The following is a 19942-nucleotide window of genomic DNA, read 5'->3' as shown; positions in this document are numbered from 1 at the left end:
TCACGTGCCAAATTGTTTAATTCTCCTAACCATTGAACAAAAATACCACGAAAACCAATAGCCCCCTGTTCCAAAGTACTTTCAACAATTTTATACTCCAAAAATATTTTACAACTATCTTTTCTTTTTCTTTGCCTTTTTGAAATTTTCAATAGTTATTATTCAAGCTTACTTTTAAAAATATCTAACATTTTCTATAATACGTGTATTTGAAGATCAGTCAACTAAACTTATTTTAAAAACTCGCTTGATTTAGTAAATTCCAAGTTAGACGACGCGTCAACAACTGCTCAATTAGTATTATCAAACAGAAATTTYATATTAAATTCATAAGTCTCGAAAGTTCAATTTGGTATCATTGTCATGATTATCACTGGTAACGACGTTGATCTTTTTATTAAGTTAGCAGAACTTTCATCAAATATTACTGCTTCAATCATTGGCTACTTACCGAAATGTATGTTGCCTGAATTATTATCTTGCTCATCAATTAGAAAGATTGTCGCATCTACGATTTTGTCAAATATAGAGATTACCAAGAGAATTGCAAGACACAAACCTAGTGACGTGCCTGGTGATGGTTACTCGACATGTTCTTGCCAACGGTTTAGAATTACGCTTACTAATTTGAAAGAAGGTGTCCGTCAATGGAGTATGTTTCCAARGTTCCATTTATATACACGACGCGTTCATATTTGAGACACGTTAGGGATGAATACCCAGAACTTTTGGTGGATGCTCAGAGTATCAATGGTTCCTTTTTAGGAAATGAGGAGATCAAAGTCTGGAAGAACTGTTAAGGGGTTTTTTTAMTTCCAAATTCAAATTTGATTCTTTGACTTTGTCTTATTTTCGAAATCCACTCACAATACCTCCCATTGCCACAAATGTGACTTTAAGGAACGTGAGAATGAATAATTACGTGATCCCGGGTGTAAAGAAGTTAGACATCAGTGTGTGTTTTGATAACGATGAAAGTCATTTATACATGTTCTCTCCTGATCTAGAGGATTTAAGAATTTACACTGAACGGTCAATGCAAGTGATTTTGCCTCCCAATTTGAGGAAACTTGCGATAGTGACAGAAAGCTACCCAATAAGTTTTATATCTGAGGAAATGGTTAATTTAAAGCATTTGCTGCTTTTATGGCCAGGTATGCTGTCTTTCGAACAGACAGGAATAGAAGCTCCAAATTTAGAAACTTTAATTTTAGAGTCCATCAATGTAGCCGATTTTACAGGTTTACAAAACTTAGAACATTTAAAACAATTAGAAGTTGTTCAATCTATTTTTCCTATTGGTTTGTTTAATGAAGGTTTTCCTGAATTAGAAATGCTTCTGTTCTCAGACTGTATATTTCCAGATTTTGAAGATTTTAACAACTCATCATTAATATTTTCATCAAATTTGAAGGAGTTGAGAATTAAAAATTCCGGTTTCAGTAGTGTCCATTTCAGCAACTTTGTACAGCCTCCTACATTGAAGATTTTGGATCTTGATAGCTTATCATTTAATTATGAACATTTGGGTGAGAACTTACTGTATATTCATGTTCGTGCTTCAAAAGCTACATTGAAAAGTGATTTTAGAATACCTCCTATGACTGAAAAATTCACATTGAATGCTTCTTATCTAACTTTTGAGAGTATGGACTTTATGTATCACTTGCCAACCAATCTTGCAAGTTTGCACTTGTCTGCCAAACGCCTGGGAAAATTGTACCCTATTACTCAAATGGTTGAATGGCCGCTGAAGATGAGCGAAATTAATTTTAAGAATTTTAACATTGATTATTTCAAATTAAAGCAATTGAACTTGAATGAATCTGGACTTAAAAAGATTTACATTTCTGGAGGTGATGTCAAGAAGTTAGATGCTGGCTTATTTCCCGTTAGTGTGAAAGATCTTTCTTTGACAGAAATGGGGATTCAGCAGTTGGCGGACTCGTTTGAAAATTTGGAAAACTTACAGAAGTTGGATTTATCAGGAAATCAATTGAGAGACATAGGTCCTGTTAAATTACCAATGGCATCATTGCAATATTTAGATGTTAGCCAATGTAACCTTCGTTTGATATCACCATTCGTGGTTTCAATGTTGGAAGAAAAGAATAAGAATGCCAAATTAAGAGTATACGCTATTGATAATGTAAATGTTAGTGTGATTGATATCAGGAGAGTATTGAAAGCAATCAAAGGACTTTCATTAGTTGTCAGCAAATTTGATAAAACGTTGACAGAAATATCCAAGCATTCTTCTCGTTTGCATTGTCAATATACTCACGTTGATCATCGTATCAAGCAACCCGAAATAGATGATCTTTATAATGGAAGTGATTCCGGTTCAGATGAAGAGTCTAGTGTAACTAAAAACAAACGAAGAAAGATTTAAGGAATGACAGCTGAATATTCATAGAATTTTTTTAATTAACTACTTTTATACTATGTCCGTGATTTCAAATTAGACAACAGTTTACACTAACATATTATGAAATTAAGTGTAATAATACAATCGTGAGTAGTTATAGTGTTAACATCGGTATTGTTTTAGCATTGATTTGAGTTATTTTTTAAGTATAAATGAGTCAGATTGTGCTACTATTTAGTTTGCATCAAGAATTGGGCACTATAACAAAGTGATGTTCTCTTGCAAATCATTTTGATCAAGATGAAATTAAATTAAGTACCTATCATTCTATATATATATATATATATCAAGTTCTATAGTTTGTTAAGACATATACAATTACTCCCCTTAACCCACTTAGGCAATATATAATATAGAAGTAGAATTTAAAGTCGTGTACTTTGTCCAAAACCAATTTATCAAAGAGATTACCCCAAAACGTCACCAATCAGTAAAATTTAACCAAAGAGGCACGTGACAAGGAATATAATGATTTGAATTTGATATATCAGTATAGATGTACTATTCCTCTATTATATAGTCTATTAAACAATTTGCATTATATATTGGAATAGATGTACATCTACAAGTTGATAATTTTGTTTAATTATTGACTCAATAAGATTAACTATTWRKTAATTAATTGGTAGTAATTAAATTTGTTTAAAATTAATTTTGTCAATAAAATTTTTTCCTTCTTTCTCTTTCTCTTTCAACTTGAAATAAATAAGCAAACTAATTAACTAACTAACTCACCCATATCACCACCACCTTCATCACCWCCATCACCACCACTACTACTACTACTACTAGTTCTTAATTATAAATCACAACTAGTTTTATTTCAATTGATTTAATATTAATTTATATACTTATTTTCTATTATTAAGAGATTTATTTACTCCTCCATAAATATATCAAATTCCCATTATTCCATCAATTATCACAGATTATAATAAATTTACTATATTGGCTTTTTTTTTTTGATTATAAGTTTGGGTTTTCAATCATTTATTCATTATCTTAATTGCTTATTTATTTATTTATCTATCTGCAGACCCCATTTCCTATTGATATAATCTATAGATTTTGACATTAAATCAGATACAATCAACAATTGTGATATATAACTCAGTTTCCCCTTTTTTCTTTTAATATTCGAAATTATTAACAATTATATGATGTCTACTGATCAACATATACAGCAAAACATGAATGACAATAGTAATAATAGTAATAACAGTAATAATAACAATACCAATAACAACAATAACAATCAGAGTGTGAATGTGAATGTGAATAATACTAATAACAATACACAAACCATTTCTAATTTATCAGCAGGATTAAAATCAGTTTCTTTAACTGATCAACAACAAAATGAAGTTAATTTGAATTTATTACAACAACAATTACATCAAGAAGCTTCTACTCAACAACAACAATCAAGAATTACACAATTTTTCCAAAATCAACCAACTGAAGGTTTCACATTATTTTCTCATCGATCAGCTCCTAATGGATTTAAAGTTGCCATAATATTATCAGAATTGAATTTACCTTTTAACACATTTTTTTTGGATTTTAATAATGGAGAACAAAGAACTCCTGAATTTGTTACCATAAACCCTAATGCTAGAGTACCAGCATTGATTGATCATTATAATGATAATACATCTATATGGGAATCAGGTGCTATTACTTTATATTTAGTATCTAAATATTTAAAAGAAAATGGTGAATGTTCATTATGGTCGAATAATTTAATTGAACAAAGTCAAATTTCTTCATGGTTATTTTTCCAAACTTCTGGTCATGCGCCAATGATTGGTCAAGCATTACATTTTAGATATTTCCATTCTTGTCCAGTACCAAGTGCTGTAGAAAGATATACTGATGAAGTTCGAAGAGTTTATGGAGTCATTGAAATGGCATTAGCTGAAAGAAGAGAAGCTTTGATTATGGATCTTGATGTTGAAAATGCTGCTGCTTATAGTGCTGGTACTACTCCATTATCTCAATCAAGATTTTTCGATCATCCAGTATGGCTTGTTGGAGATAGAACTACAGTGGCCGATTTATCATTTGTTCCTTGGAATAATGTTGTTGATAGAATTGGTATTAATTTAAAAGTTGAATTCCCTGAAGTTTATAAATGGACTAAACATATGATGCAAAGACCAGCTGTTAAACGTGCTTTACGTGGAGATTAACCATTAACCCTTTAGGCCATTAGGCCTTTAGGCTTTAGGCTTTTAGGTTTTGGGCTTTTGATATTATTGTCTCAACGTATATAAATAACAGATGTTGTGTGTATATTGTGTATTGATAAATTAATGATTTTTTTTTTCTTTTCATATAATATTTTTAAAAAGGTTTCTACATGAGTATTGAATATCTTGATAAGGGGGTATCGTTGTATCTAATATGTACTTTATAACCATCATTCCATATGTGTTTTAATAAAATGGGTTTGGCTTCTTGTATTCCACTCACTTGGTAGAGAAAAAGAAAGAAAAAAAAAAAAATTTGGTGATTCTTTCTTTTCATGAATTATAGCTCATCTCTTCACAAACTTTCATTAATCAAACACTAATAATAAACAAACTCAAAAATGAAATCATCAGAGTTTATATTAGGTGAAACAGCTTATAAAAATGCTAAAAAATCATTACAATCCTTAATAAAACAATATAATAACCAACCTGAAACAATTAACACACCACCACCACCAGATGATGATGATGATGATGATGAAACTTCAACTCCTATTCCTACCAATAACCAAGGTATGGCAATTCATTTAGTAATTAGTATTAAAATCCCTTTATCAAGGAAGAAAGATTATATACCAAGAATCATCCCTATTAGTTATAAATTGGATGACGTAACCAATAAATCAATATTATTAATTACTAAAGATCCATCGACTCCTTATCGATCGAAATTAATGATTAAAGATTCACCTACAGAAGATTTATTTCTGGATATTATTAGTTTTAAAAAATTGAAATCCATGATTAATAAGACAAGTACTAGTAGTACTAATAATAAGGGGAAGAAACAAAATTTAATTAAAATTTTCAAAAATTATGATATAATTGTTTGTGATCATCGAATCATGAAATTCTTACCAAATGTATTAGGTGAATTATTTTATTATAAGAATAAAAAATTACCATTTTTAATTCAAATGGCAAAACCAATACTTCTCGAAACTTCAAAACTAAAAGCTCAATTGAAGGCTAAAAGCAACAACAACAACAACAACAACCAACAAGGACCTTCCATTCTTGATGGATTGACAATTTCTAAAGAAAATAAGATTAAAGATGAACGATGTGATCCAAAATATATAAATTTACAAATCAAATCAATTGTTAAAAACACAAATTATTTACCTAGTAATGTTATTAATAAAGGTGATTGTATATCATTAAAAATTGGTTATATAAATTGGTCAATTGATGAATTATTAATTAATATTAATGATATTATTGATTATTTAATTAATAAAGAATATTTTTCTACAATTGGTGGTGGTGGTGGTGGTGAAGGAATTATAAAAGATTTAAATAATTTAGGTAATATTCATGTTAAAATTAATCAAAGTATTAGTTTACCAATTATTGATAATAATGGGATGCCCAAGGGGAATAATGATGGTGAAGAAGAAGAAGATAGTGATTTTGATTTTTAATCTAAACACAATTGATATTATATAATAGATATTACATAATAGATATAGATAATTATATAGTCATTATTTGAATTGAGACCAAATCAGATCAGATCATTTTTGGTGAAATGATTGTTTAATTAATTAATTGATTGATTGGGGGGCCTTATAAGTTTTACAGACTTTGGAAAAGCCGAAAAAAAAAAAAAACCTCCATCACCAAACTTCATAGCCTCCCATCTCTACTACAACTCAATTAATACATCTTTTATTGAAATATCGATACTAGATTCAAAAAATAACTATTGACGTATCAAGTTTCAATTTTAATGGAAAATTAATTAATTTTTTTTGGATAATCAAGAAAAGAACAAACAAACAAACAAACAAACAAACACTTCTTATATCTTACTATTAACTACACCACTACCCACGTTTCATATTCCATTATTTCCATTATTTCCAATTTAGCATATACTTTAGCAGCTATCATCACTACACTCCCACCATATAATTTGGAATTGTTTTCATTTCCGTAATAATTAAGCACACTACGAATTATGACAATAAATTCTTCTTACGAACCAGTGCTACAGCAACCACATAATGACAATTCTTCATCGTCTTCTCCACCACCTCCAGCACCACCATCTTATGCATCACATATACTAAATGATATTGGATCACTGGCACCAATTCGATATATTGGATCATTAATCGAAGAAGCCAATAGAGAAGGTGACAGTGACGGTGGTGACGGTAATAATAATATTCTTGATACGATTGAACAAGTGGAACATTTTAAATATAAACAAGATTTAGAACGTAAATTAACCGTTACATCAGTCATTGGATTAGGATTTTCTTTAATGGGGGTACCATTTGGATTATCATCAACATTATGGATCTCATTAATGGATGGAGCTAATGTGACAATATTATATGGATGGCTTATAGTTGGAGGATTTTCATTATGTGTAATATTAAGTTTATCAGAAATCATATCGAAATATCCTACTGCTGGTGGAGTTTATCATTTTAGTTCAGTTTTAAGTGATGAAAAATATAGTAATATACTGTCTTGGTTCACAGGATGGTTTTTATTGATTGGGAATTGGACTTATGCTATAAGTATAATGTTTTCTGGGGCACAATTTATTTTATCGATATTTGGAATGAAAAATGTTTATATTTATAAAGAAGATCGATTTTTGGTATTATCAGTATATTTCATATTATTGGGATTTTGTGGATTTATAAATTTCAAATTTTCAAAACATTTAGAAAAAATTAATAAAGCTTGTATATTATGGACTATTTATACTGTTTTAGCCATTGATTTTTTATTAATTTTTTCATCAACTAGAACTAATTCAATTAAAGATATTTTAACAAAATTTGATAATTCAAGAAGTGGTTGGCCTGACCCATTGGCATTTATAATTGGTTTACAAAGTTCTTCATTCACTTTAACTGGTTATGGAATGTTATTTTCTATAACTGATGAAGTTAAAACTCCAGAAAAAAATATGCCTCGTGGTGCCATTAGTGCTGTATTTATGGCAATTGTTACTGGGGTTATTTTCATTATCCCTATATTAACCATATTACCTGAATTGGAAATATTATTAGATGAAACTCCCAATATTATGCCCATTGATTTAATTTTTAAATTATCTACAGAACTGTATTTAATATCATTTTTAATGGCTTGTTTAATGATCGGTACCATGATTTTCCAAAGTATTGGTTCTTTAACTACGGCATCAAGAAGTACTTATGCTTTGGCTCGTGATGGAGGATTACCATTTGCTGATTTATGGACACAAGTGAATTCTATTGAAGATTATAAATTACCCAAAAATGCATTATTTTTATCAATGGTTATATGTGCCATATTATCTTCATTATCATTAATTTCTCAATCAGCTTTTAATGCATTTATGGGTGCTGCCGTCATATCATTAGCATTAGCTAATGGTGTCCCGATATTATGTTTAATGATTAATAAACGGAAAAAAGTTCGTGGTGCAGCATTTAAATTAGGGAAAATTGGTTGGATTATAAATGGTTTATCAATTTTTTGGATATTATTATCAGTATTTATATTATGTATGCCTCCAGTGATTAAACATTTAACTTGGTCAAATATGAATTATGCCATTTTGGTGATTATATCATTTGCTATAATTGCAAGTTTGGGTTATAAAACTTGGGGGGAAAAAAGTTTTACTGGTCCAGTTATTGATAATGATTATTTTGAATTGAATAATTTGGAAACAAATGTAAGCAGCAGCCGTCAGGCTGGTGCTGGTACGGCTGGTGCTGGTGGTGCCAGTACTGCTAGTGGTGATGTTAATGATGACGATTTTGTTATAATTGGCAATGATGAGGAAGAAGAAGAAGAAGAAGATGATGATGATGATGAACCAGATACTAACAGTAGTAAGTCCAAAACCAAAGACTGGGATAAAGAAGAAGAAGAAGAAGATGATATGATATTGGATAACAAATTACCACCAATCAAGAATAAAAAACGAACTAATGATTATCAACCATTAGAAGACCATTAGAAGAAAATGAATCTGATGATAATAATTCAAATGATAATAAGACTACTACTAATAAAGGTGATGTGATTTTTGATGTTGATAAGAGTTGAATATGAAATGTTAGTTGGATATCAAAACAATAACAATGAGGTTATACTTGTTATATAGAGTTTGGATTTTCATTTTTAATATCGTTATATACATATATAGAGAGAGATAGATCAAATAGATAGATCAAATAGATAGATCAAATAGATAAATTATTAATAACAAATCATTCATTAAAAAGGAAGCAAAAACATATATATATATATATATTGAAACCCTCCCCCCCAAAAAAAACTCAACTCAATTCAACTCAATTCGTCAAATTTGCAGAAAATAAATAAATAAATAAAAAAAAAAAAATCTATGAAATAACAAAAGTGATGTTGAAGAATGTGTTTTTTTAGAAATAATCCAAGTCAAGTCAGAAGGATTGAAAACTAAGAAAAAAAGGAAATTCATTAACGAAAAGTTAATATATATTATGTACAAGGAAAATATAATACTTTGTTGTTGTTGTTGTTGTTGTTGTTGTTATTGCTATTGGATCAAGTTGATTATTTGTCTGTTTGTCTGTTTATCTGTTTATTTCTTTGTTCATTAAATTCATTCATTTGTTTGTTTCTCTCTATATCAATTTTTGCATTCCATTCTATATTTCAATTTCCATTGAATGCAATTTCATTTTGTGAAAAATAAATAAACACTTTGTCCTCTGTCTTCCATCCTCTCCTCTCCTCTCTTCTCCTATCCATTAATTAATCATATCAATATTACTTTTTAAGCAGCAAGAGCAGTAGGTTCTTCTGGATAAACTGGAGCCATGGTAGGTTGTGCTTGTAATCTTTGCATCATCATACCAACCCCTTCGAAAACTCCTAATAAACAAGCACAAGTAATGGCAGAATTTCTTGTATGTTTCCAACCACCTCTAATTGCTAAAGCCCCACCAGTGAAAAATCCCGCAATGACAGCATTCCAAGCATCTTCTCTTTTACGTACTGCTTTAACTGTACAATCAAAAGTTGAAAATAATCCACCCCAAACCCCAAAATTACCTCCAACAACTGGTGCTCTAGCTTTAATGGCTGATAATGCACCATAACTTCTTTCACCATATGGAGAATTTCTAAAACCTTTTATACCATGCCATACACAACCACCAATGACTCCCATGGCAAATGCACCACCAAAATCATTTAAAATCACTATTGGACATGGATCTCTAGTATGATCAGCTGACATATTTATATAAGTATGAGTATGAGTATGAGTATTATTCTATTAGTATGGAAAGGGGGTGATAAGTGTGGAAAAAAAAAAAATGTAGTTAAATTAATTAATATAAATATAAATATAAGTTAAATCAATAATTGATTAAATCCAATCGTGAAAAAGAGAAACGAACTTTCATTTGAAAATTTTTTTTTTCTTTTGGTCGTGTGTGGTTGCGTGTGTGTAGGATTTGCCCGAAAAAGAAATTTTCCTTTTTAAAGTTTTGGCTGCCAATGTCGATTTGATTTTTATCCAACTTACACGACTGGGTATATATATATATAATATATCATATGGATGGAGTTATTTTTATAATTTATTCTTCTTCTTGATATTTTTTAGTGAAAGAATAAATTATATCTGAGAGTATAATAAACTCATTCTAAAGTTAGTTATTGAGATAACAGTTGTATTGCAATGAAAGTAGTGAATTCGGAAAGAGATAGTTAATAAGCTATTTTATTTGTTAAGCTATTTTATTTGTTTGTTTTTTGGGTTAAATTTTTAGAGTAAAACAAAAAAAAGGTGTTGTAAAAAGATATTGAGAGGATGTTTTGCCAACTTTTAAATCATCATATTTATCAAGTAGTATAATGGTAATTAATCAAAGGTGTAATAAAGAAGTACTACAAAATCAATACACCAAGAAGAGTAAATTAATAGTAGTCAAAGACCAAGAAGTAAAACAGTGGTCAAAAAAATTCTACCAACCCTTGTAAATGTGGTTATAATAATCAAATTCCAATGCCTTGAGTAGTAATCCTCTTAGTTTCAGTTGGTTGCCATAATTTAATGGAAAGCAATAGAAGAAAATGCAAGGAGTAAGAGAGAAAGAGAGAGAGAGAGAAAGGGGTTGAAATGGGGGGAAGGAGTCAAAATATGAACGAGGGGGTAAGTGGTGGTGGTGGTGGTGGGGAGGGACGGAATGGGGGATGGAATGGAATGATAACGAATGATGATTGAGGCGGGAAGAAACAGACAAGAATAGAGAAAGGAAAGCAAGGGAGAGAGGGAAGGAGGGAGCGGACGCAAAAGAGAAAAAAAAAATCACTCCGTTTTCTCTTTCTTTCTTTCTTTCTTGCCCCCCCCCCCCAAAAGGAACTTTGAAAGATTTTGAATGATTCTTGCATAATTTCAACATCACACAAATAATTTAATAATAATTTAAGAAAGAAAAAGTGGGTGGTGTTGTCTTTAACCTATAGGTTATCTCACCTTCAATACAACCACTGTCACAACAGTACTATTTAACTTGATTATTCCTTAATCTATTTACTTATTATTAGTGTATAACTTTGTAGTAAATAGATTAAGGAGAGAATAAAGTGTTAATGTGTGTAAGTGTGTACAAGTGTGCGTGTAAAAATGTAAATTTCTTGCCCTTATTGTAGTTTTTGTTTATCAACACACACACACACCAGACAGACTACACAAATTTTTTTTTGTTCAATTTGTTCACATACAAACACAAATTACAATCACCACTACAACTACAACTACAACTACAACTACAACTACAACACATTCACAACAGGTTTCTTATATTCAATTTCAATTTCAATCTTATCATTTTATAAATCATTATTATTATTATTATTATTGGTATACTACTCAATACAATTGAAAGGGTTTCAATTATCTAGCTTATTTTAATAGTATTTATTCATTTTACCCATTTTTTAAAAATTCTGATCCTCCCCCTTTTTCCCTCAAGTTCAAACAAAACGCAAGAGATCACATACCATTAATAATATATAAGACCAACCATTGTAACCACACAAAGTATCACAGTATCACCGACAAATTTATACATAATGGCATATAATAACAATAACAACAGTTCTAATTATAATTATAATTTTAATCGACACAATTCTATAGGAGGAAATTGGCATTTACCTCCACCACCACCTCCACCAACTCAACTTACTTCTAGTGGTGCATACCACCACCAACAACAACAACAGCACCTGCAGCAACATTTATCACCTAATCATCCTAATGGCCAAGATATTTTATCATCATCAGATTCTCAATTCCTGTCACAATTAAAACAAAATCAAATTCCTGGATTCCGTAACCCTTGGTTTTCTCAACAACAAAATTCTACCCCTAATATGTTATCATCTTCATCATCTGCATCATCTTCATTATCTCAATCACCGACTAAATCACATCAAATACCATTATTACAACAACATCAACCTCCATTACTAAATAAACGATTATCATTTACAAATAATTTACCAATAACTTATGAACATGAAAGTAGTAGTAATAGTAGTAGTAACAACAACAGCAGCAGCAATGGCAATGGCAACAATAATAACAATGATAATAATACTAATGTACCACCATATATACATCCACCAACTCGTGCTGATAATCCATTTAATCATTATTTTGCCACTCAAGAAGTTACTTTGGGTAGTAATGACCGAAGAATGTCGGCTGCTGTAGATGGAACTCATTATAATCCATATGGATTCAATCAACAACTTAATGCTTATCCTTCTGGTCCTGCTGGAATTGCTGGTACTCAATATCTTAATAATCCTAATTTGGGTCCACTGGTAAATGCCAATAGAAGATCATCTGTAGGGGTATTACCCAATTATTATCGTCAACAACAACAACAACAAGTTCAAGATCAGTCTACTGCTGCTGCTGCTGCTGCTGCTGCGGCAGCGGCATATTATCTTCCACCAGCTAGATTGGGAAGATCAGCTCTGATTGTTCAATATCAACAATATCAACAAGCATTACAAAATCAAAGAATAACTAAACATAAGAACCCTGCACCCAAGGCAAGGAAAATATATAATAAATTGGATTTAACGCCTAAATTCCATCAACAACCTAAATATAGACGATGTTCTATAAATTCAATTCATATATCACCAGTCAATGCCTTATCGATATATTTAACAGAATCATATAGTTTATGTCAACCAAGAAAATTCCAATATTCGAAATCAACTAATCCTAAACGAGTATTAACTAAACCACTGGAACCTAAATATAATAATGGGTATGATAATGAAGATAGTGATTATATTTTATATGTTAATGATGTATTAGGAAGTGAAGAAGGGAAAAAATATATGGTATTAGATTTATTAGGTTCAGGTACATTTGGACAAGTAGTTAAATGTCAAAATCTTAATAATCAAACTGTTTGTGCTGTTAAAGTGATCAAATCGAAACCAGCATATATGAATCAATCATTAACTGAAGTTCGATTATTAGAATTTTTAAATGCTAATAGTGATGGGAAAAATTTCATTCGATTATTGGATACATTTATGCATAAAGAACATCTTTGTTTAGTATTTGAAATCTTGGCATCGAATTTATATGAATTAATTAAACAAAATCAATTTCAAGGTCTTAATATGAAATTAGTTAAATTATTAACTAAACAATTGTTAGATTCAATGGCTCAATTGAAAAATTTCCAAATGATTCATTGTGATTTAAAACCAGAAAATATCTTATTATGTCAACCCGATAAACCCAATATAAAAGTCATTGATTTTGGTAGTGCTTGTTTCACAAGAAATACTATATATACTTATATTCAATCAAGATTTTATCGATCACCAGAAGTAATATTAGGTTTACCTTATACTGAATCAATTGATATGTGGTCATTAGGTTGTATCGTGGGGGAATTATTTTTAGGTTTACCAATGTTTCCTGGAACTTCAGAATATAATCAAATTTTTAAAATTGTTGATATGTTGGGTCCTCCACCAAGACATATGATTGAAGTTGGGAAAAATTCATTCAATTTCTTTAAAAAGAAAGTCAACACCACCACCACCACCATCAACAACAATAATAATAATACTTCAGAAACAAAACCAATTTATGAACTTAAATCATTTGATGAATATTGTCAATTTTTAGAATATAAACGACAAAAACAAGAAGGTGCTACATCTACAACCAACAACAATACTAATAGTAGTAGTAGTAGTAATCATCATCATAATAATTATAAAAAGGAACAACCAAATAAAAATTATTTTAAACATAAATTATTAAAAGATATTATTATTAATTATAAATTACCTTCAAAAAAAATGACAAATTCAATGATTGAAAAAGAATATCATGATCGATTATTATTAATTGATTTTTTAACTAAAGTACTCAATTTAAATCCATTAGAAAGATTAACACCTCAAGAAGCTTTAAAACATCCATTTATTATTGATGTTAATACCACTGATTTATAAGAATAAGAATAAGAATAACAATGTGGAGGGAGGGGGAGGTTGACCAGTATTAAGTTTTATACTCTTTAATGATACTTTTTAATTAATTTTGTTTATGTAACAATCTTGTTTTTTGTTAAGAACTGAATATGGTTTATATAGCATCATATAATTTTCTTAATAGGAATAGGAATAAGAATAGGAATATGAATAATAGGAATAGGAATAGTCATAATAATAATGAATTGAATTGGTATATCAACTTGACAATTAAAAGAATGGTCGTGTAGAATTGTAAATTTTCCCAAAAAAAAAAAAGAAAAAAAATCTTCAACTCTTTCAGAAGAAGAACACTGGAAATCAACAAAGTGTCAACCATTCAACCATTTAACCATTTAACTAACCCTCAATAATATCTACATCTTGCTATTGAATTGGAATAGATTATCACTACATTGTTTTATAATAGAGAATAATCATTATCATTATCATTATCATTATCATTAGTTTTCAGAAAAGACTACACCTTCAATTAAATCTGTACATATAATCAACAACATTATTTAAAAAAAAAAAAAATTATTGATCAAAATAAAAACCCAATAATTATCAATCTAATTACAATCTACATTTGGACGAAAACAATAAATCATTTATTAATACTATCATTTTTAAAACCATTATAGAAACATATATATATATATATATATACACACACACATTATCATACTTACTAGCAACCTATCATTATGAATGTATCAACTAGTGCTTTAGGAGTAAGAAGAAGAAAAGTAACAACACAAAACATTGATGATGAAGAAAATTCTGCCGTATTAAAATTAGGACCAGAATTCCAACTAAATCAAATCACAAATGATGGAGAAGAACAACAATTAATTGCATTAAATTTATCCGAAGCAAGATTATTAATTCGAGCAGCATTAAAAGAAAGAAAACATAATAAAAATAAAAATAAAACCAGAAAAAAGGGAGGTAATAATAATAATAGTAGTAGTATTAGTAATAGTGGTAACAAAAATCGTTTGAATGGGAATCATAATACTAATGTGGGTGATATTAATGGAGGTGATGGAGATAGCAATATTGATGGAAATAATATAAGTAATAATAATGATAAAGACATAAATGGAGATAGACAAAATAAAGGTAACAACGACGACAATGATGACGACGACGACGACGATGACGATGACGATGATGAAGATGAAGAAGATATGAAAGAAGATGAAATATCAAATATGGAATTAGCAGGACCAAATTCAAATGAAATTGTTCATAAAACATTAAATTTTTTAACTAATTTTGCTAGATTTAAAAATCGATCAAGTTGTGAAACTGTTGAAAAATTATTAAATGATTTTAGTGAACATTGTAATGAACCTTTACATCCATTTGAATTGGCTCAATTAGGTACATTAGAATGTGAAGATCCAGAAGAAGCAAAATCTTTAATACCAAGTTTACAAAATAAAGTATCAGATGTACAATTACAAACTTTATTAACTGAATTAAGAAAATATCAAACCTTGTCATAAATCATCAAATATAACCATAACCACCACTATCATTTTATTTAAATAAACAAAAAAAGATTGAAGATGCTTTTCTTATTTGAAAAATTTCTCTTCTTTTGGGGGGAAGATGTTTTTCTTATTTTCAAATTGTACTATATAAATAAATAAAAATACATACATATATATATATATTAATTACAAATACTTTCATTAAGTCCCTTTTTTATTGAATTAATAAGAAACGTGTAAGTTAAGTATATCAAGAAGTTATTCAATTTGGGGGTTATCAATTACACCAAAGAAAAAGATGGTGTGTAAACTTTGAGATGATGAAATTGAAAATATTTGAATAAACCAAAACCAAAACCCAACCAAACAAAAAACCCAAAGATGAGAAAAGAAGAAGAAGAAGAAAAAATTAATACAACTTTCCTTCCCCCTTCCCAAACAATCAACTTCTATTTAATCTTTAAAAACTTTTAACACACACATATATATATATATATTTAAAATGGATGATGAAGATTTATATGATGAATTTGGTAATTATATAGGAGATTCATTAGATTCATCCGATAATGATGATGATGATGAAAATCAAGATGATTTATTTGCGGCAGCACAACCACCATCAATTAATGATAATGAATATCTGCAAGATGAAGAAGAAGAAGAAGATGCAAATGGAAAATCCCAGTTAGTCAAGACCACTACAACTAACAGTAATGATACTGCATTAGTTAAAACTAATATAGATACAAATCAAGCAGAAACTATTTATATTCAATCACAAACTCAATCACTTTCCAATCAACCAATAATTCAACCCAATCATGAAAAAACCATGAAACTTGAATATTCAATTGATAATAATGATCCACTTACTAATAATTTCCCAGAAGTAAATTATTCACGAGATTATTTAATTTCTTTATTAAATCAATCACCTGAAAGAATTCGAAATGTTTCAATTATTGGAGATTTCCAAAGTGGTAAAACATCTTTAATTGATCAATTAATCATGTATATTCATCCCAAAATTAATATTAAAAAATATTTAGATAATCATAAATTAGAAATTGAACGAGAATTAACCATAAAATCATCACCAATAACATTATTATTATCAGATCTGAAATCTCGATCACAAATTTTAAATTTAATAGATACACCCGGTCATGTTGATTTTGAAGATGAAACCTTGGCAGCATTAAATATTACTGATGGAGTAGTATTAATTATTGATGCTGTATTAGGGATGACTATACAAGATCAATATTTAATTGATCAAGTGATAAAACAAAGGTTATCTATGATTATAATTATTAATAAATTTGATAGATTGATTTTGGAATTGAAATTACCAATTAAAGATTGTTATTATAAATTAGTTGGAATAATTGATGATATTAATGATTATATTAAATCAATCACCACCACCACTACCACCACTACCACCGAAAAGAAAAAGGAGTATAAGTATAAGTATAAGTTTTCACCTGATTTAAATAATGTTCTATTTGCATCATCGAAATTTGGTATTATATTTAGTTTAAAAAGTTTTGCCAAATTATATATCACTAAACAAAATTCATTAATGAATATTGATCAATTTAGTAAGAAATTATGGGGAGAAATTTATTATGATCCTCAAAATCATAAATTTACTACTACTACTACTACTACTACTTCTACTACCACCACCACCATTAACAACAACAACAACAATAGCTTGAAACATCTGTTTATTTCATTTATATTGGAACCTATTTATAAAATTATTACTTATACAATTACTAATGAACCTACTGATAAACGATTATCGAAATTATTATGGGAAAATTTCCGAATATCATTACCTAAATTTGAATATAAAAAAGATGCTGAAAATTTATTAAAATCAGTATTTCAAACCATTTTTAATAATTATGAATCATTTGTTGATAGTTTGATTGAAATGATTCCGTCACCTGCTAAACAACAACCCAACAACTCTTTTTCTTCTTCTTCTTCTTCTTCTTTGTCTTCTGTGGACACATTAGCTAGGGTGACGAAATTAATTGAATCTAGTGATGGGAAATCATTTAATGCATTAGTAAGAATATATAAAGGAGGTTTAACCATGGGAGATAAAATTAAAATTTATGGTGAAAATTATCATGAAGATAAAGATGATTATAAATTAGAAATCATTAAGAAAATTTATTTACCTGGTGGAAGGTATAATTTTCCTATAAATCAAGCAAGTTTAGGAAATATTGTTTTGATTGATGGTATTGATTCAATAATTAAAAAAGGGTCAGCTATAATAACCAATGAATCAACAAATGATACAAAAGATATTGATAAATTGTCTTTTGTTCCACCATCCCCACCAAAATATACAAATAATTCAGTGTTTAAAATTGCTATTGAACCAGAAATTCCATCAGAATTACCAATTTTATTAGAAGGATTAAGAAAAATTAATAAATCATATTTATCATCAATTATTAATGTTGAAGAAAATGGTGAACATATAATATTAACTAAAGGAGAATTATCAATGGATTGTATATTACATGATTTAAGATTTTTCTTTTGTGATGATTTAGAAATTAAAGTTAGTGATCCAATGGTGAAATTTTCTGAAACTTGTATTGAAAATGGTTACATTAGAACATCAACAACGACAACAACAACAACAACAACCAACGAGGATAAAGATAAAGATAAAGATTCTTTATTATCGATGACTATAATTGTTGAACCTATTATAGATTATAAATTCAGTCATGATATTGAAATTGGGAAATTAAAATTTGATAATATTGATATTGATTCTAAACAATTGATCAAAATATTGAAAACAGAATATGGTTGGGATTCTTTAGCTGCTAGATCTCTTTGGGCAATTGGACCAATTAATGATTTACAAAATCCTAGTATTTTATTAAATGATACATTAAATCAACACCATCAACAAGACAACAACAACATCATTGAATCAATTAAATCGTCGATAATTTCTGGATTTAAATGGAGTATTAATGAAGGTCCATTATGTGGAGATCCAATTCGAAATGTTCAATTTAAAATCATCGATATTACCACAAACAATAATAATAAAACTACAACACTGGATAATAATAATAATAATAATAAATTATTATTATCTCCAGCACAAATAATCCCATTAATGAGAAGAGCATGTCATAATGCAATCACTAATGCCATACCAAAATTAATGGAACCTATTTATCAATTAAATGTAATTTGTTCATATAAAGCCATCAATGTTATAAAACATTTATTATTAAATAAAAACCCACAACAACAACAACAACAACAACAACAACAACAACAACAACAACAACAACGACGTGGTGAAATTGATACTGTAACCCCAATACCAGGAACACCTTTATTTTCTATTAAAGGTTATTTACCAGTAATTGATTCAATTGGGATATTAACTGATATTAAATTAAATACTCAAGGTCAAGCTATAGGATCATTAAAATTTAATTATTGGGAAATTGTTCCTGATGAATTAAGTGAAGAATTTATAATTAAAACCAGGAAAAGAAAAGGTATATAAAGAGATGTATAGGAGTATGAGTGAAACTACAATTGTAATAAAAACACTAGTATTAATAACAATAATAATCATAAAATGTATATATATATATATATGTATATATTATAGTTGTATAAATAAATGATTGAAGTTATTAAATTAATAACAAAATTAATAACAAAATTAATAACAACTTTATCCTATATTCAAACACTAATTTGAATATTGATTTTTAATCAGTTAGTTAGTTAGTTAGTTAGTTAGTTAGAAAGAAGAAGAAGAAGAAGAAGTTTAATCTTCTATTTCTTTCCACTTGATTATAAAATCAACTAATAAACTTGGAAAACACAGAATAACGCCCACTCAAAATTCCATAACAGTCAAACGAAATCGGTTTACTTTATTAACAGATAAAGAACTTTATGCCGCTATCTACTTTTCTCAAAACAAAATTAGATTAGAATTAAAGAAAGAAAGAAAGAAAGAAAGGATGAAAAGAATATTAAAATTTTTTTTTTTTGTTTCCCAATCTCTCTCTGTCACAGTTTCACACACACACACACACACACACTTTCTTTCTTTCTTTCTTGGTCTCTCTATATGTCAAGTCAATTAACTTGTTTAATTCTTAAATTCCTTCTTATTAAAAATAACCCAAATAACACAA

The 19942-nt window shown here is 28.7% G+C and overlaps 9 protein-coding genes across 9 annotated transcripts; 7 read left to right on the top strand and 2 right to left on the bottom strand. All coding sequences in view use genetic code 12, as the record gives it.

The window, feature by feature from the left end:
• Positions 1 to 910: 910 nt before the first annotated feature.
• FGR51 (Fgr51p) lies at positions 911 to 2392 on the top strand (the record flags this gene model as incomplete). The annotated part of the gene is made up of 1 exon (XM_705515.2): positions 911 to 2392. The coding sequence occupies one exon, from the start codon at positions 911 to 913 to the stop codon at positions 2390 to 2392; it is 1482 nt and encodes a 493-aa protein (XP_710607.2).
• Positions 2393 to 3585: 1193 nt separating this feature from the next.
• URE2 (Ure2p) lies at positions 3586 to 4620 on the top strand (the record flags this gene model as incomplete). The annotated part of the gene is made up of 1 exon (XM_705514.2): positions 3586 to 4620. The coding sequence occupies one exon, from the start codon at positions 3586 to 3588 to the stop codon at positions 4618 to 4620; it is 1035 nt and encodes a 344-aa protein (XP_710606.1).
• A 401-nt stretch (positions 4621 to 5021) lies between these two features.
• Positions 5022 to 6107, top strand: CAALFM_C204700CA (uncharacterized protein; the record flags this gene model as incomplete). Its single annotated transcript, XM_705513.2, has 1 exon — positions 5022 to 6107. The coding sequence occupies one exon, from the start codon at positions 5022 to 5024 to the stop codon at positions 6105 to 6107; it is 1086 nt and encodes a 361-aa protein (XP_710605.2).
• A 539-nt stretch (positions 6108 to 6646) lies between these two features.
• On the top strand, positions 6647 to 8659 carry TPO5 (Tpo5p; the record flags this gene model as incomplete). Its single annotated transcript, XM_705510.2, has 1 exon — positions 6647 to 8659. One exon carries the CDS (start codon positions 6647 to 6649, stop codon positions 8657 to 8659), a length of 2013 nt encoding a protein of 670 aa, XP_710602.2.
• An 804-nt stretch (positions 8660 to 9463) lies between these two features.
• Positions 9464 to 9928, bottom strand: TIM17 (protein transporter; the record flags this gene model as incomplete). The annotated part of the gene is made up of 1 exon (XM_705509.1): positions 9464 to 9928. One exon carries the CDS (start codon positions 9926 to 9928, stop codon positions 9464 to 9466), a length of 465 nt encoding a protein of 154 aa, XP_710601.1.
• A 733-nt stretch (positions 9929 to 10661) lies between these two features.
• On the bottom strand, positions 10662 to 11099 carry CAALFM_C204670WA (uncharacterized protein; the record flags this gene model as incomplete). The annotated part of the gene is made up of 1 exon (XM_705508.2): positions 10662 to 11099. One exon carries the CDS (start codon positions 11097 to 11099, stop codon positions 10662 to 10664), a length of 438 nt encoding a protein of 145 aa, XP_710600.2.
• A 673-nt stretch (positions 11100 to 11772) lies between these two features.
• YAK1 (serine/threonine protein kinase) lies at positions 11773 to 14202 on the top strand (the record flags this gene model as incomplete). Its single annotated transcript, XM_705506.2, has 1 exon — positions 11773 to 14202. One exon carries the CDS (start codon positions 11773 to 11775, stop codon positions 14200 to 14202), a length of 2430 nt encoding a protein of 809 aa, XP_710598.2.
• Positions 14203 to 14930: 728 nt separating this feature from the next.
• RPB4 (DNA-directed RNA polymerase II subunit) lies at positions 14931 to 15737 on the top strand (the record flags this gene model as incomplete). Its single annotated transcript, XM_705505.2, has 1 exon — positions 14931 to 15737. One exon carries the CDS (start codon positions 14931 to 14933, stop codon positions 15735 to 15737), a length of 807 nt encoding a protein of 268 aa, XP_710597.2.
• Positions 15738 to 16227: 490 nt separating this feature from the next.
• Positions 16228 to 19296, top strand: SNU114 (U5 snRNP GTPase; the record flags this gene model as incomplete). The annotated part of the gene is made up of 1 exon (XM_705503.2): positions 16228 to 19296. The coding sequence occupies one exon, from the start codon at positions 16228 to 16230 to the stop codon at positions 19294 to 19296; it is 3069 nt and encodes a 1022-aa protein (XP_710595.2).
• Positions 19297 to 19942: the final 646 nt, after the last annotated feature.

This window comes from Candida albicans, chromosome 2 (assembly GCF_000182965.3).
Source record: "Candida albicans SC5314 chromosome 2, complete sequence".
NCBI classification, from domain to species: Eukaryota; Fungi; Ascomycota; class Pichiomycetes; order Serinales; family Debaryomycetaceae; genus Candida; species Candida albicans.
The sequence above is the reverse complement of the archived record's forward strand: the minus strand, read 5'-3'. Positions and strand labels throughout refer to the sequence as shown.